This window comes from Schistocerca americana, chromosome 3 (assembly GCF_021461395.2).
Source record: "Schistocerca americana isolate TAMUIC-IGC-003095 chromosome 3, iqSchAmer2.1, whole genome shotgun sequence".
Taxonomy (NCBI): domain Eukaryota; kingdom Metazoa; phylum Arthropoda; class Insecta; order Orthoptera; family Acrididae; genus Schistocerca; species Schistocerca americana.
In genome coordinates, this window is record NC_060121.1 from 258586585 (window position 1) to 258612766 (window position 26182).

The 26182-nt window shown below is 44.3% G+C and overlaps 1 protein-coding gene across 1 annotated transcript in view; it reads right to left on the reverse strand.

Moving 5' to 3' along the window:
- The window catches only part of LOC124606006, an 82707-nt gene extending 56972 nt beyond the window's left edge, over positions 1 to 25735 (reverse strand). The window contains exons 1-2 of the mRNA XM_047137969.1: positions 25454 to 25735; positions 6457 to 6667 (exon numbers count right to left, since the gene is read on the reverse strand). Of these exons, the coding sequence (XP_046993925.1) occupies positions 6457 to 6667; positions 25454 to 25735 (493 nt within the window). The remainder of the gene's footprint in view (positions 1 to 6456; positions 6668 to 25453) is intronic.
- Positions 25736 to 26182: the final 447 nt, after the last annotated feature.

Sequence of the window (26182 nt, forward strand, 5' to 3'; positions counted from 1 at the left end):
TTTTCTGTGTACTATTATTGTCAGCAACTTGGACTCATGAAGTGCTGAGCTAATCGTACGATAATTGTGGAACTTGTCGGCTCTTGCTGTCTTTGGAATTTTGTGGATGGTATTTTTCCAAAAGTCAGATGGTATATCGCCCGATTCATAAATTCTACACACAAAAGTGAATAGTCGTTATGATGCCACTTCCACGAATGATTTTAGAAATTCTAATGGAATGTTATCTAAGCCTTGTCCCTTATTTGATCTTAAGCCTTCCAAAGCTCTTTTAAATTATGATTCTAATGCTGGATGCCCTATCTCTTCTATATCGACTCATGTTTTTTATTCTATCACATCAGACAGATCTTTCCCCGCATAGAGGCCTTCAATGTACTCTTTCCACCTATCCGCTCTCTCCTCAGCATTTAACAGTGGAGTTCCCATCGCTCTCTTAATGTTACCGCCCTTGCATTTGGTTGTTGTTTTGCTTTCGTATATGCTGAGTCAGTCCTTCCGGCACTCATTTCTTTTTCGAATACTAAATAGCAGTGCCTTTGTTATTCAGAAGGACGATGCATGCAGGTCCGAAGATTCAGACTCTGCAGCGACTACAGCCGTCAAGAAATACAGAATTTGCATTTGCAGTTGCAAATATGAACCACCGTCGGCTTTATATTGGAATGACAGTGAAAATTTGAGACGGAACCGGTACTCGAACCAAGGCTTCCAGTTTTTTGAGCATTCGCCTTAACAGCTTCGACCATCGGAGTACGAATCACGGCCAGATCTAAACTTCCATATGTCGTCGCCCATGTGTCACAACTTGGACTCGTAAGTTACGTATATTTCCGCCCAGGAAGAACATTTTATTGAGAGTCGATGGCCTGATACTGGTAAAAAATATGAACTATCAATGCCTGTGCTATTACTAGCTGATATCTATTGCAGAACTCAGTCTTGCTCCTTTCTCATTCCTACTACCAAGCCCATAATCTCCCGTAATCCTTTACTCCACTCCTTTCACTACAACAGAATTACAATCCCCCATGACTATAAGTTTTTATCTCCCTTTACGTACTAAATTACCCATTCATTACCCTCGTACACTTTCCCTAGCACTTCATCTTATACCTATGATGTCGGCATATACACCTGAACTTTTGTTGTCCGTGTTAGTTTGCTGTCAGCTTTGATGAAAACAATCCTATCACTGAACTGTTCACAGTAATTCACCCTCTCTCGTATCTTCATATTCATACTCATCCCATCGGAAATCCTTGTCTTTTTCCATTTCACTTTGCTGATCATCATTACATCTATATTGAACCGTAGCAACTCCCTTTTCAGATTTTCTAGCTCCCCTACCACTTCAAGCTTCTGACATTCCACACCCTGACTCATAGAACGTTAACCAAATGGTTCAAATGGCTCTGAGCACTATGGAACTTAACTTCTAAGGTCATCAGTCCCCTAGAACATAGAACTACTTAAACCTAACTAATCTAAGGACATCACACACATCCATGCCCGTAGCGGTCGCGCGGTTCCAGACTGTAGCGCCTAGAACCGCTCGGCCACAACGGCCGGCCGAACGTTAACTCTTCTTTAATCATTCCAATCTTCTTTTATGGACACCTCCCCTTCGTAATCCCATCCCAGAGATCCGAATGGGGGACTAGTGTGGAATCTTTTTCCAATGGAGAGATCTTCATCACACTTTTTCAGTTACAGGCCGCATGTCCTGTGGATATATGTTACATGCCATTGAAGCTGTTATTTCCATTGCCTTCTGCATCCTCAAACCGTTGATCATTGCTGACTCTTCCGTCTTTTCAGGGCAAAAGAGTGCACTGGACCTCTATCCGCTGCTCCGCCCTCTTTAACACCATTGCTGGCGATTTTTATTCAAAATCAAAGCAGTGGCGAGGGTCGAACCCAGGAGTCAGCACGTTTTGACTCTTAATCGAAGACGCTTCCATAGACCATAGTCTCTTCGTGCCGCAGCTACGGATAGTATTTATTCTAGCGCTATCATTTCCTGACATCTGAATACGAAGATGACCAAGCGGTACCTTCTGGTTTTATGAAGAAGACGTTTGTGATAAACCGGGCCCTCCTCAGAAGTTTTCCCGCTGAAAACTTGAAGATAAATTTCCTGGAGGCAGATGGCGAGGCATTCCCGCCACGAACCATAACCAAATCCTAATCCAGCAATTAACGAAGTTTGTAATTTCTATCAGGAAACATGTAAGTGGATAATGGGTGTTGCTACTGCATATCGGGTTCAGTACTGGACTGATTTTAGAGTCGAAATCTTTGTGTATGTCTCCCTGGCTCATTGTAGGTTACTACGCCTACAGTCAGCCGGCCGCGGTGGTCTAGCGGTTCTAGGCGCTCAGTCCGGAACCGCGCGACTGCTACGGTCGCAGGTTCGAATCCTGCCTCGGGCATGGATGTGTGATGTCCTTAGGTTAGTTAGGTTTAAGTAGTTCTAAGTTCTAGAGGACTGATGACCACGGATGTTAAATCCCATAGTGCTCAGAGACATTTGAACCATTTCTGAGCCTACAGTCAGCAAAATAAAATGTCAGTGCTCTATAAGATCAGCTGAAATAACAGTTAACTTTAACTAGTCAATCTTACTGATCTTCGCGCTACACATCCTGTACTGCCTGCGTCACAGCTAGTAATTACGTAATACAGCCTACTTGCGGAGGCACACCATTCCAGTGTCATGGTCAGTTACTCGGTATACCTCGTAACACTTTGTTAGGTACTACGTAGATCCAAAGGGGAAGGGTGTCAGGACTTCACACCCTCCCGCCAGAAAGAAAGAAATGAGACATATGAATTTCAAAATCTCTCAGTTAACTTACGATAAATATAGTTACGTCAAATAGGAATTCTGGAAATTACAAGCTGCATTTAACACAGGACATTTCTCAGTAGCTTGAGTGATGGTCTACCTATGAGGAACGCTTTGCGGCGTCATCGTCTGCAGAAAACATATATAGGCTCACAATCGCAGGATGGCCGTGCCTGCTGGGACCAAGAAATCTAACACAGTTCGTGAGTGTACAGGTAGAACCAGACAACCGCAAGAAATTTGGTAAGGCATCATAGAAAGGGAAAGGCCCTCTACCAAGAAAAAAGATAACGGACTGACTTCCGAATAAAGGTGGAAAGGACTGACAGAAACAGCGTTCCCTTCGTTTGCACACTCACATAACCAGTGTGCAGTCCTGTGTTCACAGTTGTTGTGCTAAGTGAAAAATCTACATTTTCCAGAGCACGCTTCGACTTCATGTTGGGTACAGTATGATGATGTCCAAGATGTGAGAATTTGTTGCTATTACAGTTCATAAATCAACCAGATGAAACACGTACATCTCAAGTTTTCGGACAAATGCTTGTCGAATGATATGTTTCTCTGAGTTTGCAATTTCTTGGAAGTTATGGTGAAGCAATGTACAAAGCAGTGATGTATACAAATGATATACCAATTTTTATTATGTATTTTATTATTAAAATTGTGAACGAAGAAGATGCGAAAATGTCACTGGAAAATCTTGCTGTAGTTGAAGCAAAAGCCAATCTCAAGATAGCGTACAACAGACCAAGGCCCGTGGATTCAGAGACCAAACGGAAGGCTGAAGATCGAGTTTTGGAGGACGTGAACGGCTGTCGTTGCGTGGAGGAAAACGTAAGAAGCAAGTTACAGCCCAACAACAGCAGAAAAGATGGGTCCAAACGCTGAAGAAATTAGGATATGTGGAAAATACAATCTATAGGAAGAAAAAAACCTTACAAGAACGCCAGACAGTCACTATATGTCAACAATCATTGTATGCAATGGAGTCAATCACCTTGGGCAAGAGAGCCTGCATCTGGCTGGAGAAAGAGACGAGAAATTTCTTGAGAGACATATAGGGCACGAAAAAACAAGGTGAATTCTGGATACGTAGGTCAAGGCAGGATCGTTGTGTGAGAGTGCTGCATAAACCTCGTGCTTGATACGGAAGAGAAGCCTGAGATTTACGAGGCACATCATGCAGATGGAGGTCAACACGTTGACCAAGAATATATGGAAAGCAACATGTTTAACAAGGAACAACTGGATGAGAGAAGTCAGGGGGGATTGGAAAACAATTGTAAGAAGCGAAAAAATCCATACGCAGCAGTGCAGCACAAGCACATCTATGGATAGTCATAGGTAAGCTAATACTGTGATCAAAATTAAGACCACGTAAACAGAGAGAAGCAGGAGGGACTAGAGAATGAAGGGGTATTAGGAAGAAAGAAGACGTACTGAACATGTCACCTGTGATCCTAAAGGTCCAAACTGACCAAATGATAATTTTATTGTGAGACCTTAACTTTTCCCGGCGTATTGAATGTTCAAATAACTTACGGGTTTGCTGCCGGGTGACGTCGTCGACCACCGCCGATATTTCGACAAGAGCACACCGTGTCATTCTCAAGGCACAACTGCAAGGAGGAAACAATGTGCAAGGGCCTCATGGTAGTGAGAATTTAAACCGGTTTTTGGAACACCTGAATTCAATCCACTCGAATATTCAGTTCACTATGGAGGTGGAAAGGAATGGATGCCTTCCTTTCCTTGATGTGTTGGTGAGAAGGAAGACTGATGGTACGTTGGGACATTGTATTTATAGGAAGCCTACTCACACTGACTTGGTTCACAGGGTCCACGTTGTCTCAGACCCTGAAAGTTTGGCAGCTGAGCTATCACATCTCGAAGTCACCTTTCGTCAGAATGGTTATAGTGAGAGGCAGATCAAACGTGCGTTGAGCTATCAGCCTTCTGTGCAACGGTTGAGTGACGATAGCAACGAAGTGGCACCTAAGTGTACGGCCTTTTTGCCTTATACAGGAGGCATTTCCAACAGGATTGGCCGTATTTTGCGGAAATATGATGTGAAATGTGCTTTTCGACCACCTTTTAAGATTAAGGCCCTGTTGGCGTCCGTAAAAGATGATCTTGGTCTACGTAAGGCTGGTGTCTATCGTATTCCTTGCAGTTGTGCCATGTCATATATTGGTCAGCCAATCAGGACTGTGGAAGACCGTTGTATTGAACATAAGCGTCACACACGCTTACAACAGCCGAGCAAATTGCAGAATATTGCCTTGACACCGGTCATCCTATGGAATACAACAACACGGAGATTCTGGCTTGCACGTCCAGCTATTGGGATAGTGTTATTAAGGAAGCTGTTGAAATCAAACTATGATGCAACCTTATAAACAGAGATGATGGATTTTGTTTAAATACTGCTTGGAATCCGGCTCTGTCTCTCATCAAAAACAGAGGGACAGAATTAGTGCTACCTCACATGTTGATTAATAGTCACTATCGATATTTCTGATGTTGGTTGTCTTTGGTTGTGTGTTGACTCTGCGGTTACTTGTTTTGTGTGTGGTATCTTCCTTGTTTGTCCTCTGTGAACCGAGATATTAAATTCCCTGCCGGCCGGTGTGGCCATGCGGTTCTAGGCGGTTCAGTCCGGAACCGCGCGACCGCTACGGTCGCAGGTTCGAATCATGCCTCGGGCATGGATGTGTGTGATGTCCTTAGGTTAGTTAGGTTTACGTAGTTCTAAGTTCTAGGGGGCTGATGACCTCAGATGTTAAGTCCCATAGTGTTCAGAGCCATTTGAATCATTAAATTCCCTTTCACATTGATTCCTCCTTGCAGTTGTGCCTTGAGAATGGCAGGGTGTGCTCCTGTCGAAATATCGGCGGTGGTCGACGACGTCAACCGGCAGCAAACCCGTAAGTTCCCAGAATGAGATTTTCACTGTGCAGCGGAGTGTGCGCTGATATGAGATTTCCTGGAAGATTAAAACTGTGTGCCGGACCGAGACTCGAACTCGGGACCTTTGCCTATCGCGGGCAAGTGCTCTACCAACTGAGCTACCCAAGCACGACTCACGCCCCGTCCTCACAGCTTTACTTCTGCCAGTAGAGCACTTACCTGCGAAAGGCAAAGGTCCCGAGTTCGAGTCTCGGTCCGGCACACAGTTTTAATCTGCCAGGAAGTTTCAACCCGTAAGTTATTCGAACGATAATTTTATTGTTATTCTTACAATTCTAGGCATCTACGGCATGTTAAAAGTGGGATGAGCGTAAGTGGTATCTGCAGTGGAGGCGGGAGGTTCGGGCGGGGGGAATAAATCGTGTCCGCCCTTCCCTATCAGAGATGGATTGCATGTCTGTGGCCCACGGTTTCGTGAATTTCGAAGATAGTTTAATGGTGGGCTTGAGCCCCGTTGATCAGATTTCGGCGGTTGACGGTATCGCGAAAGCTGGGTCGGTGGCGGAGTTTTGTTCGTAGGCCAGCGAGTGGAGAGAATGGGCGAGGCTGATGAGGATGCGAGGCCACGCCGCCGCACACGTGCGCGCAGCGGTGTGTATGCAGACAGGCGCACACACAGTATGTACACTCACGGTCGGTGTCATCCCGCGGGGCCAGGTCGAGGCGCAGCGCGTGAGAGCGCGTGTACCGCTCGAGCATGCGCAGAGCGAACTTGCTGGCTTTGTCCGCCTCGGAGTCACCGGCGCGCGGCGCAGACCCGGGGAACAGCGGCGCCTGGCCGGAGAGGACGGGAGAGCCAGCAGAGCCCAGCGGCGACAGCGACAGCGGGCCCCACAGGAACACCTGCCAACACCACACCGACTGCTACTGCATGGCGCACAGCTGTGTACAGGGAGCTTAAAAAAAAGTGTCTCATACTCCCACAGGAGGTAGGTACTGGTCAATGCAAAGTTACTACACTACTGACCATTAAAATTGCTACACCAAGAAGAAATGCAGACGATAAACGGTATTCATTGGACGAACATATTATACTAGAACTGACATGTGATTACATTTTCACGCAATTCTGGTGCATTGATCCTGACAAATCAGTACCCAGAACAACCACCTCTGGCCGCAATAACGGCCTTGATATACCTGGGCATTGAGTCAAACAGAGCTTGGATGACGTGTACAGGTACAGCTGCCCATGCAGCTTCAGTACGATACCACAGTTCATCAAGAGTACTGAATGGCGTATTGTAAAGAGCCAGTTGCTCGGCCACCATTGACCAGACATTTTCAATTGGTGAGAGATTTGGAGAATGTGCTGCCTAGGGCAGCAGTCGAACATTTGCTGTATCCAGAAAGGCCCGTACAGGACCTGCAACATGCGGCCGTGCATTATCGTGCTGAAATGTACGGTTTCGCAGGGATCGAATGAAGGGTAGAGCCACGGATCGTAACACATCTGAAATGTAACGTTCACTGTTGAAAGTGCCGTCAATGCGAACAAGAGGTGACCGCGATGTCGCCAAACACGGATGCGACCATCATGACGCTGTAAACAGAACCTGGATTCATCCGAAAAAATGACGTTTTGCCATTCGTGCACCCAGGCTTGTCGTTGAGTGCACCACCTAAGGCGCTCCTGTCTGTGATGCAGCGTCAAGGGTAACCGCAGCCATGGTCTCCGAGCTGATAGTCTATGCTGCTGCAAACGTCGTCGAACTGTTCGTGCAGATATTTGCTGTCTTGCAAACGTCGCCATCTGTTGACTCAGGGGTCGAGGCGTGGCTGCAGGATCCGTTACAGCCATGCGGATAAGATGCCTCTCATCTCGACTGCTAGTGATACGAGGCCGTTGGGATCTAGCACGGCGTTCCGTATTACCCTCCTGAACCCACCGATTCCATATTCTGCCAACAGTCATTAGATCTTGACCAACGCGAGCAGTATTAATGAATGTTATTTGATCAAAAAAGCCAGAATGATCACCATAGCTCCAAAAACGCAAACGGTGAAAATGAATCAGGAGAGCTATCAAAATTTCACTCCAAACCCGCGGTGAAAAAAATAGTCGGTATTTATCTGTTGAAAGATAAGCGACACCGTTAAACTAAAACGAGACTATCGATCTCTCATCGTTAAGTACGGCGAAGCAAATTATCTGCCCTTCCCACGACATTTATTATTCAAATTCTTGTGTACCATCATCTACGATTCAGGCTGCTATTTATCGAGAAATTGTTGGACTCAGCGATTATTACATAATCTGCGGTGTGATGTTAAGGGAATCTGCCGTCAGATGTCAATGAACTAATAAAAGTATAGAACAGCTGACTTATAACTTGACTGGACGCCAAACCTCCAAAAAGACCCATGAGGCTTTCCTATTTGGCAATAACTAAGCAACTCATTGATGAGGACGTATACCGTCTGTGTAACCTTTAAATACGATTAAGATAGTGAGCCTCCTGTAAATGATTATTATGATAGTGGTCCATCGTCCTACTTGATTAGAACTTGTCATATGCGAAAAAATGACTTCAGACTAGTGAAGAATTTCCGAGGCTAGCATTCGTGGCACGCTTGCTCTGGAGAAAGCTGGTGTTGTTTGAGTTGCCATTGCGCCATTCATCAATATCTGTCGAGTTTCCAGATGGATCAAAGAAGTTCCAAAAAATGCTGTACGATCTTATTCACTATCACGTAAAGTTTGAATTACGGATCCCTTCCTACGAACTGCAGCTAGTGCAGAAATTAAATCCTTGACACGCTATGCTGCGTAATAAATTTTTTGACTGGGTGTTGGTTGATGTTAATCGACTTCTCTAGCGATGCCAGTATGTCAAACTAAGTAATATCTAAGATAAAAAACAGACGTTATCTCTGTAAGGATCTTAAAAGCAAAGTGTACCACACATGACTTACAATCGTAACCGAAAAAAAAGTAGGGGCAAAAAGCAAATGCAAAGCTCCGCATTCTGACCCAGATGTGCCCAATCGCGTCCGACCGACCGCCTTGTCATCCTTTGCCAGCGGCGTCCATTTGGAAGCGGTATGGAAGGGTATGGGGTCAGCACACTGCTCTCTTGACCATTGTCGGCTTTCGGGACCTTGGAGCACCTACGCCTCATTCACGTAACACCTCAACTGCACCACGAGGATGAATGCACCACGACCCAGTCCTTCCACCAGCGAAAAATATCTGACAATACCGGTAGTCGAATGTGGATCCACCGCACAACAACCAGACACGCTAAGCACTGAGCTAACGACGCAGACGGAATACAATAGGGCACTGAAGAAATATTCATTACCATACTTTGAGACACGAGTTATAGAGTGTTCCAAAGATGGAACGAGAGACTGTTGGAATGTGTACCGTGAAATGGAACACGCGTCCTTGCTGTTAGTTTTAAGACTCAACCATTTCACCACCATTGGAATGTAAGTGTCCCACGATAGGTTATCAGAAAAACCGTGGGAATTTGCTGCATGTTATTGCTTTGTATCAGTTTCCCGATGTTAAGGGGAAGCCTGTTAATGATTTGCAGAATTCTTCTAATTACAGGCTGCAACTGTAGGTTGTGTCGTTTTCAGATTAGATTGTTAACCCTCTGATACGCTCCGCTCCATACTATCGCTTCGAAATAGGTAGAGGCAACCCAATAAACTGATTTAAATAAATTTTATGCATATACACTGAGCTGACAGCTGTCATGAGATACCTCCTAATATACCCACCGTAGTGCCGGAAGTCTACATGTCATGGACTCAACAAGTACCCTGCAGAAATACTGAATCATGCTGCCTCTTGATTGCGAAGGTGTTGCCGGTGAAGGATTGTGTGCACGAACTGACCTCTTGCTTGTGTCCCATATGTTCGATAGGATTCATGTCATTCACTCCAATTGTTCAGAATGTTCTTCAAACCAATCGCGAACAGCTGTGACCTGGTGACATGGTGCATTGTCCTCCATAAAAATTCCACCACCGTTGTTTGGTAACAGGACATCCATGAATGGGTGCAAATGGTCTCCAAGTAGCACTGTTTATTGTAACTTGTCTGCTGTATGTTCAAGTATTTGCGTTAGCACTGGGATTATTTGCTGTGGTTCTCCCGCGCATGCATTTAACTGTATTCAGTCACTGACGATGATGATATGTAACCTTGTTTGCATCATGCTGCAACATGAACTATTGTTACACCACTGCTGTACTGGTATTACTGTTATAACATGCACTACGTTTCCATAGGATGGTTTGAGAAATGACACAATTCCGAAGCTAGTCATCATCAATGAATAAAGGAGTCTTCCAAACGCAACTTACGACGATACTCCAACCATTTATGTCATTAAAGGTAAAGTTCCGGTCCTGTTTCACCTCCGGCATAGTAGCCAGTTGAGGGCTACAGCAACATTCGATCATTACCTCGTCGTCTATTACGAGAGAGCTGGAGCCGGTCCGCTCCATAACTGCGCGGTTGCGCGTCTGACTGCTAGGAATGGAAACTAGGTCCGATTCAAGATGCAGTCAAGAATTGTTGGACAGGAGTTAGGTGCGCCTGGCGTCGTGTGGACAACCGACGATCTATACTTACGTGTACACAAGGTGAGTATAAAGTCTTTCCCTGATTACGTGAAGTTATTTCTAATGAATTATGATAGATACTGCTACGTGGTTTGTTGCAAACGGTAGTTTAACTCATAATGTTTGTTATTGATACACTTATCTGAGTTCTTTCATCTCTCTCTTGTTGCACGTAGCGTAATTTAGGAGTGCTGCTGTCCCAATGTCATCTATACAGATGAGGGTGAGATTTTTTGTGATTTCACGGAACACTGTCATAACAGTTCAGCAACAGCCGGCCGGTGTGGCCGAGCGGTTCTAAGCGCTTCAATCTGGAACCGCGCCACCACTACGGTCGCAGGTTCGAATCCTGCTTCGGGCATGGATGTGTGTGATGTCCTTCGGTTAGTTAGGTTTAAGTAGTTCTAAGTTCTAGGGGACTGATGACCTCAGAAGTTAAGTCCCATAGTGCTCAGAGCCATTTGAACCATTTTGAGTTCAGCAACAGTTCTGAAGTTCCTATGGTCGAGATTCGCCAGACGTGAAGACCATCAAAGGACGGTATAAATAGTTTAAACTATTTATAGAGTAGACATGCAGTGAGTGACGACACTGTTGATACGGTGCATATAGCCTCAGACAAGGAATATGCTGGAGCGAATCGATGTAGACAATGACTTCCTTAATAAGTTTGTTTTCCGAATAACCGGCTTTTCACGTCTCCGGGAAAGTCAACAAGCATAATGTCCCGATCTGGGGGTTGGAGAACCCTCGTGTGCTACAGCAGACAAGGGAAAGCCCGAAAGGGAATTTTTGGTGTGGCCTAATGCAGAACGCACTTATTGGACCGTTTTTCTTTTCACTGAGCATACCACTACGTGAACGATTTATGTGGACATGTTGGAACTTTAGGTTGCACCTCCGTTACAAACCTTCAGCTGTGGGAAGTATTTCAACAGAATGGTGCACCGCCGCACTGGAGGTCATACGTTCGCCACTTCTTAGAAGAAACTTTTCGGGACAAGTGGATCTGTAGAGAAGGTGCAACATCATGGTCACCACGTTCTCCAGACATAGTGCCTCCTGACCCTTTTTCTAGGGTTACGTTAAGGATAAAGTGTTCAGTTCACGAATTCCTAATATGGGAACTCATAGGTCACGAATACGAGATGCTGTAGAGGCTGTGACGGAAGATATGTTGACAAATACATGCCGAGAAACTGAGTGTCGCCTAGATGTTTGACGTGAAACAAACAGAGCATCTGTGGAAGTGTAGCCATCTGCAAAAAAACCGCATAGCTATCCATAAAACACGTTGCGAGTTGAGGTACTATTTTTAACAAACGGCACAGCTGTATCGCGCTTACTTTCATAGAAATAAATATTTGTAACCAAGGAAAGTCCATACGAACACCCCACTGTACAGTGCGTGTCGGAAAGTGCTTCGTATAGAAGCAGAGATTTCTGTCCTGTCCCATCCGTGTATTGAACGAGGCTAAAAAGACTCTCAGTATGTGTCTATACGCATCCTAACGTCTGTTTTCGTACTGTCATAATCCCTTTGCGAGATATACCATGGTAGTAGTATAATGGTCGCATAATTTTCCTCGAATATCGGTTCACCATATCTACCCAACAGAGATTTGTGAGGACGAGCCCACCGTTCTTCGAGATATTCGCACTTAAGTTCTCCGAGCATCTCTGTTAAACTTTCTGTGTGTAAGTAGGCTGTTTAGGTTTTTATGTTTGTAACGCTACATAGCGCTCTGTATGAAAATCACCGACTGTGCTGTGTGCAGTCTGTGGCTGGTTGGACTCATTGTTGGAATATTCGCAAGTGTAGTGTTGGGCAGTTGGATGTAAACAGCACGTAGCGTTGCGCAGTTGGAGGTGAGCCGCCAGCAGTGTTGGATGTGGGGACAGAGATGCCAGAGTTTTGAGAGCGGAGGATATGGACGTGTGTCAATCAGAAAGAGGATATTTGTAAGACTGGATATCATGAACTGATATATATACAGGGTGGTCCACTGATAATGAACGGGCCAAGTATCTCACGAAATAAGCATCAAACGAAAAAACTACAAAGAACGAAACTCGTTTGAAGGGGGAAACCAGATGGCGCCATGGTTGGCCCGCTAGATGGCGCTGCCATAGGTCAAACGGATATCAACTGCGTTTTTTTAAATAGGAACCCCGATTTTTATTACATATTCGTGCAGTACGTAAAGAAATATGAAAGTTTTACTTGGACCACTTTTTTCGCTTTGTGATAGATGGCACTGTAGTAGTCACAAACGTATAAGTACGTGGTATCACGTAATATTTCGCCAGTGCGGACGGTATTTGCTTCCTGATACATTACCCGTGTTAAAATGGACCGTTTACCAATTGCGGAAAAGGTCGATATCGTGTTGATGTATGGCTATTGTGCCCATCGGGCGTGTGCTGTGTATGCTGCTCGGTATCCTAGACATCATCCAAGTGTCCGAACCGTTCGCCGGATTGTGACGTTATTTATTGAAACAGGAAGTGTTCAGTCACATGAGAAACGTCAACCATGACCTGCAACAAATTATGATGCCCAAGTAGGCTGCTGTCGCTGCTAATCCGCACATCAGTAGCAGACAAATTGCGCGAGAATCGGGAATCTCAAAAACGTCGCTGTTGAGAATACTACATCAACATCGATTGCACCCGTACCATATTTCTATGTACTAGGAATTGCATGGCGACGACTTTGAACGTCGTGTACAGTTCTGCCACTGGGCACAGGAGAAATTACGGGACGATGACAGGTTTTTTGCACGTGTTCTATTTAGCGACGAAACGTCATTCGCCAACAGCGGTAAAGTAAACCGGTATAATACGCTCTATTGGGCAACGGAAAATCCACGATGGCTGCGACAAATGGAACATCAGCGACCTTGCCTGGTTAATGTATGGTGCGGCATTATGGGAGGAAGGATAATTGGCCCCCATATTATCGATGGCAGTCTAAATGTTGCAATACATGCTGATCTCCTACGTAATGTTCTACTGATGTTACTACAAGATGTTTCACTGCATGACAGAATGGCGATGTTCTTCCAACATGATGGATGTCCGGCACATAGCTCGCGTGCGGTTGAAGCGGTATTGAATAGCATATTTCATGACAGGTGGATTGGTCGTCGAAGCGCCATACCATGGCCCACACGTTCCCGGATTTCTTTCTGTGGGGAAAGTTGAAGGATATTTGCTGTCGTGATCCACCGACAACGTCTGACTACATGCGTCAGCGTATTGTCAATGCATGTGCGAACATTACGGAAAGCGAACCATTCGCTGTTGAGAGGAATGTCGTTACACGTATTGCCAAATGCATTGAGGTTGACGGACATCATTTTGAGCCTTTAATGCATTAATGTGGTATTTACAGGTAATCACGCTGTATCAACATGCGTTCTCAGAAATGATAAGTTCACAAAGGTACATGTATCACATTGGAACAACCGAAATAAAATGTTCAAATGTACCTACGTTCTGTATTTTAATTTAAAAAACCTACCTGTTACCAACTGTTCGTCTAAAATTGTGAGCCATATCTTTGTGACTATTACAGCGCCATCCATCACAAAGCGAAAAAAGTGGTCCAACTAAAACATTCATATTTCTTTACGTACTACACAAATACGTAATAAAAAATGGGGTTCCTATTTAAAAAGAAACGCAGTTGATATCCGTTTGACCTATGGCAGCGCCATCTATAGCGCTATCTCGTTTCCCCCTTCAAATGGTTCAAATAGCTCTGAGCACTATGGGACTTAACATCTATGGTCATCAGTTCCCTAGAACTTAGAACTACTTAAACCCAACTAACCTAAGGATATCACACAACACCCAGTCATCACGAGGCAGAGAAAATCCCCGACCCCGCCGGGAATCGAACCCGGAAACCCGGGCTTGGGAAGCGAGAACGCTACCGCACGACCACGAGCTGCGGACCCCCCCCCCCCCCCCTTCAAGCTATATAAGTTTCGTTCTTTGTAGTTTTTTCGTTTGACGCTTATTTCGTAAGATATTTGGACCGGTCACGATCAATGGACCATATGATGACTTTTGAACATTATTAAGGTAAATACATTGTTTATAATCTATACAAATCTTTCATTTGATAACCATGCCTATCAGTAGTTAGTGCCTTTCATAGTCAGAATCTTTTATTTAGCTGGCAGTATTGGCGCTCGCTGTATTGCAGTAGTTCGAGTAACGAAGATTTTTGTAAGGTGAGTGATTCATGGAAGGTATAGATTATTGTTAGTCAGGGCCATTCTTTTGTAGGCATTATTGAAAGTCAGATTGCGTTGCGCTAAAAATATTGTGTGTCAGTTTATTGATGATTAGAATAAGTAAACAGAGAAATGTCTGATTACGTTCAGTTATACTCAGCTGTCTCTGTATCAAATAACGTAGAAGTTTACCAGCACAGTAGTTTATAACTTTTCCAAGAGGACGTTTCATGTGGATTAAAAGGACATTTTACGATAGTATCAACGCATCTTTAAATTAGTTCGATATCTGCTCTCATGCCTACATGATAAGGACTGCAAACGCTGGAGCAATGCTTTAGAACTGGTCTCATTAGCGTTTTGTTTACCTTTGCCTTAACAACGCAATGGCCTTTACCATATCCCTATCAACAAGTCTTTGTCTTCCATTCATCTTCCCTAATACATATTTTGCATAATTTTCACCTTTAGTATTGTATAAATCGTTCTCGAACTTCTTGCCTCGTCAGTTTAGGGTAAACCTTCGAAGTTTCGATTATCATCTCAATCATCTTAGCCGGTCAGTTTCTCCTGACGAATTGCTCCAAGTTTTACTGATGCGGCAAGAAGCCCAAGAATGTTTTAACCTCAGTGTCGTAGAGAAAAACTTCGTTCTCACCTTCAATATTATTTTAACGATCCGACGGTCTCAAGAAGTATAGCACTAATTTCGTAACCGTGAACTATCGATCTCTTTCTCTTTGTTACGGGCTTTATCCTGTATTTTATCTGAGAGCTGCCGTTTACTAGAACAAGTGGAAAATTTTGTACAAATATTTCCGTGTTTCTTTACGATTTTTTAAAGACGATACTTTACTGTGGATGAAGGAACACTTTAATTATGCTGCTGACAGTATCGCTCCCTTGAGGCCGGTTCCATGTTACTTTCACTTATGATGAAGAGTCACCGAACACTATAACGTACGGGTTTCTATCAGTCAGATACTCATCGTGGCAGTCGCACAGAAGGGTTGGGCAAAAATATGGGAACACTGCGAGAGACACATGCTTGAAAATAAATGCAGATGCCAGCTACGCTTGCAGATTCCGCTGTTGTATTTGACCACAAACGGCTCCTGGACAATGTTTTCAATACATAGGAAGTGTCAGTCGTGGCCAGAACAGTTTTATCTGTAGTTGTGAGTGCATCAGGTCGGCGCTAAGTGAATTCGAACGTCAAAATATTGTTAGTGTTCATATGGTGGATGCTTCCATTGCCAAGGTAGCCGATGTGTTTGGTGTTCCAAGAGACCCCATATACGAGGGGCGTTTGAAAAGTCCGTGCAAAGTCCGAGAGATGGAACCATCGCCGCGTATCGAAGTCATTTTTAGTTAGTAGCATCTTTGGAAAGAATGCACGCCAAGTTTCAGCCATATTGGTCTATTTATTTGTGTTTGACATTCGTGTGAATCAAAGAAGTCGAGCGATTCTCAAAAAAATGGACGAAAAAGAATTTCGTGTGGTGATTAAACATTACTTTATGAAAGGCAAGCTTGATAAACATTACGGTGACTCTGCACCTTCGATTAGAACAGTTTATAAGTGGTTTCAAAATTTTCGGAGTGGCCATATGGCACAAGTGATGCTGAACATTCTGGACGCCCTGTGGAGGTTACGACTGAAGAAATCACTGATCAAATCCATGATATAGTGATGAATGACAGAAGAGTTAAGGTGCGTTATATTGCTAGTGCTGTGAGCATCTCGAATGAACGAATATATAATATTTTGCATAAATATTTGGACATGAGAAAGCTATCCGCAAGATAGGTTCCGCGATTGCTCACGCTTGACCAGAAACGGAATCGTGTGAAGTGTTGCAAGGATGGTTTACAGCTGTTCAGGAAGAATCCGCGGGACTTTAAGCGTCGTTTCGTCACTGTGGATGAAACATGGATACATTACTATACTCCTGAGACCAAACAACAATCTAAGCAATGGGTTACCAAGGGAGAATCTGCACCAAAAAAGGCGAAGACCATTTCTTCGGACGGAAAGGTTACGGCGACTGTCTTTTGGGATTCGCAAGGGATAATCCTCATCGACTATCTGGAAAAGGGTAAAACTACTACAGGTGCATATTAGTCATCGTTACTGGACTGTCTGAAAACCGAGCTGCAAGAAAACGCCGGTGATTGGACCGCAAAAATGTCCTTTTCCATCACGACAATGCACCAGCACACACCTCAGCAGTTGTGGTCGCAGAATTAATGGAAATAGGATTCCAGCTAGTTTCACATCCCCCCTGTTCTCCACACTTGGCTCCCTCGGACTACTATTTGTTCCCCAATTTGAAGAAATGGCTGGCGGGACAAAGATTTTATTCAGACGAGGAGGTGATTGCAGCAACTGACAGCTATTTTGCAGACTTGGACAATTCCTATTATTCGGAAGGGACCAACAGGTTAGAACAGCGTTGGACGAAGTGTATAAGTCTAAAAGGAGACTATGTTGAAAAATAAAAAGGTTTACCCCAAACACGTAAGTAGTTTTTATTTTTGCACGGACTTTCCAAACGCCCCTCGTACATACAGGAAACTCGGGAAAACATCATTCATTAAGTCACAAAGAGGACGAAAGTGTTTGTTGAATGATCGTGGCAGATATTCATTGAAGAGGATAGTGACGAAAAATAAAATGACGGAAGCAGCAAAAATCACAGCAGAACTGAATGTCGTATTCGCGTAGCCCGTCAGCATGAAGCAGTGCGAAAGCAGCTTCATAAGCACGGAAATGTATGTTGAGCTGGAATTGGGAAACGACTCATCAGTGATACAAATGCCCATAACATGAAAATATCCTGCCGAAGCCACAGCACTCGCACTACGGACCAATGGAAGAATGTCATCTGGTCCGGTGAGTCTTGTTGTACACTGTTTCCAACTTCTGACTGAGTTTACTTTCCACGTTCCAAGAATGAAACATGGCGGGGTTTCGGTGACGATTTGGTCAGCCATATCGTGGTGTTCCATGGGCTTCATGGTTGCTGTGCAAGGTCGCATTACTGCCAAGAATTATGTGACAATTTTGGCTGCTCGGGTCCATCCCACGATGCGATGTTTGTTCCCCAATGGTAATGCTGTGTTCCAAGATGTGAGAGCGCAGTTTACACAACTCGCATGGTCCAGGACTGGTTTTGTGAGCACGAGGATGAATTATCACATCTCTTCTGGCCATCGCAGTCACCAGATCTCAATGTTATTCAACCTTTGTGTTCTACTTTGGAGAGAAGGGTGTGTGATCGATATCGACCTCCATCACCGTTAACTGGACTTGCCTCTATTTTCTAGGGAGAAGGGTATAAGACACTTTTGAAAACCATAAGGGACCTGGAGAAGAAATAAAAACTTTGAGGTTCGCCGATGACATCGTAATTCTGTCAGAGACAGCAAAGGACTTGGAAGAGCAGTTGAATGGAATGGATAGTGTCTTGAAAGGAGGGTATAAGATGAACATCAACAAAAGCAAAACGAGGATAATGGAATGTAGTCGAATTAAGTCGGGTGATGCTGAGGGAATTAGATTAGGAAATGAGACACTTAAAGTAGTAAAGGAATTTTGCTATTTGGGGAGCAAAATAAATTATGGTCGAAGTAGAGAGGATATAAAATGCAGACTGGAAATGGCAAGGAAAGCGTTTCTGAAGAAGAGAAATTTGTTAACATCGAGTATAGATTTAAGTGTCAGGAAGTCATTTCTGAAAGTATTTGTATGGAGTGTAACCATGTATGGAAGTGAAACATGGACGATAAATAGTTTGGACAAGAAGAGAATAGAAGCTTTCGAAATGTGGTGCTACAGAAGAATGCTGAAGATTCGATGGGTAGGTCACATTACTAATGAGGAAGTATTGAATAGGCTTGGGGAGAAGAGAAGTTTGTGGCACAACTTGACTAGAAGAAGGGATCGGTTGGTAGGACATGTGTTGAGGCATCAAGGGATCACCAATTTAGTATTGGAGGGCAGCGTGGAGACCAAGAGATGAATACATTAAGCAGGTTCAGAAGGATGTAGGTTGCAGTAGGTACTGGGAGATGAAGAAGCTTGCACAGGATAGTGTAGCGTCGAGAGCTGCATCAAACCAGTCTCAGGACTGAAGATCACAACAACAACAACAACAGCAACAACAACAAGGGATCTGTAGTTTTCCATTTCAATACGGCTGAAAACTGTTTGGAATGCTACAGTTTTTCCTACACCGTATTAAGCTTACTACTGTTTTGTGCATTTAGTGTTTCCATATTCCCGTCCAGCCGTTATTTATGTAAAGATGAGTGTATGTGGCTACTAGTCGACGATGTGGTATTGTGGTTAAAGCCTTTCAAAAGTCTGAGAAGATGAATTCTGTATCTACTGTTTGCAAGATAGCGTGTGTAGATAAATCAAGCACTTTTTAACATAAGTACTTTGCCTGAATCGTATTGATTCCCTGAGAGATACTGCTTTTTAGAATATGCACTAGGATTCTCCGTCAGACGTCAGCCATATCCGTCTACAGTTCTGTACATCCGTTCTTTTACACGTTTTGGTTTATACAGGAGTTGTCTGCTCTTTTTCAGTCACTTTGCCGGGAATGAGATTCTCCATGAAAAAGAGCTAAGAAAGGAGCATTTTAACAGCGTATTCAGCGTAAAATCAAACTGGAATTCTGTTAGGGCCTGATACACTGTTTGCTTTGAGTAGTCGTAACCGAGGGTGCTTGTGTGAGTATCATTTGTGAGTCTGTACGACCATTATAAGAGTACACTGGTATGGATGTATCCTCATGGATGAACTCACTGTTAAATTCGAAATTTAATGTGGATGCTTTTTTTCTGTCGTCTTCAGTTCCAACATAGACTTTAATACGAGAGATTGAGAATGCAGTGGCACTGAATCGCCAAGATTAATGGTCGAGAAAGCAGAGTCGACCTTATAGCTCTTCATTTTGTAAATTTCGACTGGTTTCATTCTGCCCGCCATCTTTTCCTATTTTGTGCTAACATTTTCTCTACGTAACTACACACGTCCTTGAAAATGCGTCACCATGAAGCCATGACGAAAGAAATATCAAATAGACATGAAGTACATTATATGTTTGGATACGGAAGTGTTTAGCATTTCCGCGCAAGTGTACAAGGTGGGTGTGACTAGAGTTGTGTACATACTCTACAAAAGGAGAACTATGCAGCGGGTTTCTCATTCCAAAGTCGCATTTGGACGTACGATGAAAGGCGCAGAGCGAAAGACGTGCCCGTATATGTCATGCGAAAAAACAACATCCGCTAAGCTACAACACGGACGAAAGCGTGTGTACTGAGTGATCGTGACAGACGGTCATTGAAGAGGCTTATCACGAAAAATAAAATGACGAAAGCGGCAATTTTTATATTAATGCTAGTGAAGTTCAGAACTCAAATATTAATCCCCCCAAAATTATTCGATGCTACTATCAAAAGTTTTCGAGAAAATTGAATTTGAAATTTTCCGACCGTCCGTAATATGTTAAAGCAAGGTCGATTTTCCTCGACAGGCCGTGTGGATGTATGGTAAATGCTCGTCAGCCCCGTGGGAGCTTTAGGTGCAGTTCGCTGATAATACAAATCTTTAGATAGAGGTGCCCGTCCTACTAACAATTCCGTGAAATATCAAACATAGAAAAATGAAAAGAAAGAGGTCAAGTGCGAGCAGGACTCACGCACTAGGGACTCACTACGAACTTAGTTATGTGTATATACACAGAGTTCATCCATCCTGGGAATCGAGAATCTCGCGATTTTTGCCCATTATCGATATTGATACTGGCAAGATATTGGTCCCCGGAATCACAAGACTGTATCAAAATGTCTACCGTAGTTCGTCAAACTAGTCCAGACGTACAAAACGAAGCGAGCAGGGGACTTCAATTTACATGTACTGTATAGAGAAGATTTAATAAAACATTTTTATATACTCAGTAAAAGATAACTACGACTTACATTTTATGTTTGCATGCAGTAAGGTTCGCCTATCATGCTTTTCACGGATGATCAATGCAAAATGGCAGAAGATATTTTTATGTGATATAATTACACTTTAACAAGTTTCAGATTTTTTACATTACATGTAATGTGTAGTTCTGCTTCTTGCCGAATTTCATGATTCTAGGTGAACGGGAAGTACCGTATTGGTTTTGATGAATGAGTTTTTGAGTATCAAAATATGTGACATAAATGACCGTACCTTTTAGTGAAGTGACTTAGAAGCTTAAAATTTTTTCACCTCCGTGGACCCATAGACCTGAATACATGACATAAATTTGACCTTGATACATCTACCGTTCCTGAGAAAACTGGTTCTTAACAGTCGGACAGACAGACAGGCAGACAAATAGACGGACAACAAAGCGATCCTTTAAGGATTCCGTTGTTACAGGTTGAGACTCGCAACCATAAAAATCAGTACCGGTAATAGCCAGTTCGAGTCTCGTCTGGGTCATTGCTTTTTCTTTATTTATTCCGTTAGCTGTGAATACCTACATCATTTAAATATGAGATTCATGAAATATATAATAAATAACAGGTGTGTAATTGCTATTTTAATGAAATGTGTTCATCTCATTTTTAATTGCATATCACACACGCAAATCCTGTTTTCATTGGAAATATACATTCTTAATTACAGAGCTTTTATAAAAGCCTGCTTCAACTGAAAAAGACATTATAAATTAAACGGTTTTTCATCCTTATGTTCGAGGGTTACTCGGAAAGTAAAGCGAAATGGAAACCATTGTGAAAATACAAAATGTTTTATTTGCAACTGTTAGCTACACATTCCAGCTGCTTCTCTACATGGCCGCCGATCCGACTTAGACATTTGTCTCCTGGGTTCGATCCCCGGCGGGGTCAGGGATTTTCTCTGCCTCGTGATGACTGGGTGTTGTGTGCTGTCCTTAGGTTAGTTAGGTTTAAGTAGTTCTAAGTTCTAGGGGACTGATGACCATCGATGTTAAGTCCCATAGTGCTCAGAGCCATTTTGAGACATTTGTCTTTCCAATACCCTCGTCATATAAGGCAGCCGCCTGTGCTTTCCACCAATTCTCTATGCTGGCCTGCAGTTCATTGTCTGTACCAAAATGTTGTCTTCATAGCCAGCGGTTTAAGAGAGTGGAGATGAAACTCGAGGGGAACCAACTCCGGGCTGTATTGTGGGTGATCAGACACTTCCCATTGAAAACGCTTCAGGAGCGTCTTCAATACGCCTGCATAGTGTGGCCGAGAACTGTCATGAAGAAGGAAACGCATGACAGTTATGTTATGTGGGCTGCATGACACCAGGCGAAATCTCTCACCAGGTCCTCATACTTGGCATGCATCTTTACGCGCTCACTCTCCGCTTAGAGCTGAAAAGAGCGACGTGACGCGATCGACGGGCGTAATAGGGACACTGCCCAACACATCTGTAAAAAGCTTCATAGAATTTTCACTGTGGTTTCCATTTCGCACCCCTGGACATTGCTTCCCAAATAGCCGTTGTATTTTATGTACCATGGAAATGTTCAAGGAACATGTACATTCGTTTGAAATTTGGGCATGGCTGAGAATCGAACCCGTGCGACGTACGTGGTAGACGAGCATTCTACAATACAGCCACACCTCATGTCGACAAAAACTGATATTGTTTTAGCATATTAAAGATGGTCGGAAAAATTCGAAGTCGGTTTCCTCGAGAATCTTTGAGAATTGCATCGAAGCGCTTTTCTGACAGATGTTTTAGTTCTGAAGTTCACGTACCACAAATTATATTTAAAAAAATACAAAAATTCGATTGCCATGTGGTACTCTTGTCAGTTCGACTCAACGCCCAAAGGGTTAGAGCTGTTGTTGCTGCTATATGTAAACGTCGGGCCTTGTTTACCCATGCATGACCCACAAAGGTAATAACGTGTTATTGACACTATACTGTAAATGCAGGATAAGTAAAATATCGTTATTTGCTGTTCCCTCTAGTATCGCAGTTTTAATAGCCAACAGTGTATTAGAAGCAACATTGCCTATTGTCAGGTTTGCATGTTCTAGCCTTGGTTCAAATGGTTCAAATGGCCCTGAGCACTATGGGACTTAACATCTGAGGTCTTCAGTCCCCTAGAACTCAGAACTACTTAAACCTAACTAACCTAAGGACAGCACACACATCCACGCCCGAGGCAGGATTCGAACCTGCGACCGTAGCGGTCGTGTGGTTCCAGACTGAAGCGCCTAGAACCGCTGGGCCACTCCGGCCGGCTTCTAGCCTTGGTGCCATTTTTTCCACTATACTCCTGCTGTAAGTGCCACGTTTACTAGGTCGTTGCAGATATCCCATAACGTATCCTATGATGACAAAGTGTTTCAAATTCTCAGAAAAAATAGGTGCAAGCCGCAGGGAAAGACGGAAATATACAGTATGTACAAGACCCATGACGGAACAATAAGAATGGAAGACAAAGGACAAAGTGCTCCAATAAAAAAGAATGTAAGACAAAAATGAAGTGTTTATCCTCTGCTGTGCAGTCTGTACATCGGAAAAACATTAAAGGTTCAGGAGTGGGATTAACATTCAGGTTGAAAGGATATCCGCTGCGGTCGCAGGTTCGAATCCTGCCTCGGGCATGGATGTGTGTGATGTCCTTAGGTTAGTTAGGTTTAAGTAGTTCTAAGTTCTAGGGGACCGATGACTTCAGAAGTTAAGTCGCATAGTCCTCAGAGCCATTTGAACCATATTTTGAAAGGACATCACTGATAAGATTCGCTGATGCCTTTGCTATTCCCTATGAAACTGAAGAAGAATTAGAGAAACTGTTGGCTGCAGTGTCTAATTAGTACTGAAAGTAAACGAAAGATAGTTATAAGGACTATCAGAAATTAGATTAGTGATAATCTTACCATCAGAATTGGGGTACACGAAGTAGATAAAGTGACAGACTTGTGCTAGTTAGAAAGAAAAATTACGAATGATGGTCGAAGCAGGCTGGGTAAAAGAAGTGTATTAAAAGAATCCAAATGAAGGTCATTTACAATCAATGGCTCTGAGCACTATGGGACGTAACGTCTGAGGTCATCAGTCCCCTAGAACTTAGAACTACTTAAACCTAACCTAAGGGCATCACATATATCCATGCCCGAGGCAGGATTCGAACCTGCGACCGTAGCGGTCGCGCGGCTCCAGACTGATTACAATCAATCAAATGGTTCAAATGGCTCTGAGCACTATGGGACTTAACATCTATGGTCATCAGTCCCCTAGAACTTAGAACTACTTAAACCTAACTAACCTAAGGACATCACACAACACCCAGCCATCACGAGGCAGAGAAAATCGCTGACCCCGCCGGGAATCGAACCCGGGAACCCGGGCGTGGGAAGCGAGAAAGCTACCGCACGACCACGAGATGCGGGCTACAATCAATCATCGGCCTTAATTTGGGGAAGAAATTTCTGACAATGTAGGTCTGGAGCACTGCATAGTATGCAACTTGATCATGGACTGAGAGAAAGCTTCAAAAAAGATTCGATACGGTTAATATGTTGAAAATTTGGTGGATTGAAAAGACAAGAGATGAGGAGGTTCGCCGCAGAATTGTCGAGGAAAGGAATATGTGGAAAACACTGACAAGATGGAAGGACAGGATGACAGGACGTAATACTAGGTTTGTGTATAAGTTCGTAGCGTTTTTCTTTCGCTTGATAGTGTTCTGGTTGCTATGGGTTTATTCATCTGTCATCTTGTACTCGTAATACACTGTCGCTATCTGAGTTCACATATAGCCATTTTGTCATTCGGAGACAGTGAGTGGAACCGCGGACGCTAGAAAATTGAGTGCCCAGTGGAGAAATCGGAACACTGCCGACATATTCTTCCGTTTGAGTTCAATAGAGGGGTGACATAAGCAGAGGCAGCCAGAAACATTCGCGCCGTATGAGGATAATGCCGTTGGACAGAGCACGGCAAGAAAATGATTTTCTCGTTTTAAGGAGGATCGTATTGACATTCAGGAAAACCGTCGGTGTTTGATGAAGATCGTTTAAACGCATTAATCCACAATGATCCACATGAGTGTACTCAAGAACAGGCAAATGTGATAAACTATGATCATTCCACCATCGTGTGGTATTTGGATGTCATGGGGAAGGTTCAAAAATCGGGTGTACGTGTACCGCATGCTATAAGCCAAAATCATACAAATCAGTGGGTGGCCGTATGTGCAACTCTGCTTGCTCATCATTAATTGGCTCGTGAACACCAGTAACCATGCCTATCCTATGTCGTTACTGATTGCAAGAAATGATGTCTTTATAAACTAACATAGTTTCCTGCCATTATGTAGACAGGAGTGACACCACTAGCATTCGACCAATAGTGTAAAAGCCCAGAAGATGACCCCTACGTCGGGTTGATACTGGTTGGCGGTATAATAATAATAATAATAATAATAATAATAAATGCGATTAAGACTGTTTTTGAATTATTGATTAATCATACTAATCGCTGCTTCTCTCCACAACCATGTTGTCCAAAAACCTAGGAGATCCAGGGCTCGAATCCCGGTCCGGTACACATTTTCACTCGATTCCGCTTAATGTCCCGACGCAGCTGACAGCAGTGATCCGCTCCCTTTCCTTTCTTCCCCTCTCCACCTTCAATTTACATGTAATCGTAAACACTGCTGTAGACAGATGGGTGGCGGAATGGTGCGTCGGTATCCCACCGACCCCTGACGGCCGCGCCCATGGATGACGCGGAGCGGCGTGCAGCGACACCTACCTGCCGTGGCGAGGCGGCGGCCCTGACGGCGAAGCGCAGCAGCTTGGCCTTGGCGCAGGGCCACGAGGCGCCCGTCGTGGCGCAGTCCGCCTGCACCTCGGCCAGGTACGCGTCGCCCCCGGCGTCCGCCCCCGGCGACGCCAGCTCCGCCTCCGGCTCGCCTCCGAGCGCCGGCTCGGGCCGGGAGTCGCCCGCCACCGAGAGGGCGCAAGCCGCCGACAGGAGAGCGGCGGCCGCCACGAGCGCTGCCACCGGAGGCTGTCTGGCGTGACGCTGTGCCATGGCGACGGCGGCGTGGTGCGAAAGCGCGGTCCGAGCGCACGGCGGCTTATAACAGAGGCTCGGCCGGCAGTCGGCCAATGGCGGCCGTCCCCGCCCCTCGCCTGGCTGCAAACGTCGCGGCACACTTAGCACCTGGCCGCCGGCTGCCTGCCCCCAGACGTAGCCACGGATGCTCTCCCCCAGTGGCCGTGTCCCCACTCTCTGGGGCACCTCTCTCCCCTATATAGCTTTTATCGAGGCCAGCAAGAAAAAACATGTACAAGTGACATCTCGTTGACGTCGTGATCATTAGAGACTAGTTCATTTGGTAATCAGGTAGAGAAAGGAAAATTGCAAAGAAGAGAGTTTGATGGCACTGGAGCACATGTTTGGGAAAGAAATGGGGAACGAAAATTGGTTGTCTCATTCTCCTTCGGTGGTTGGGGTGGGGGGCGATCATGAAACTGA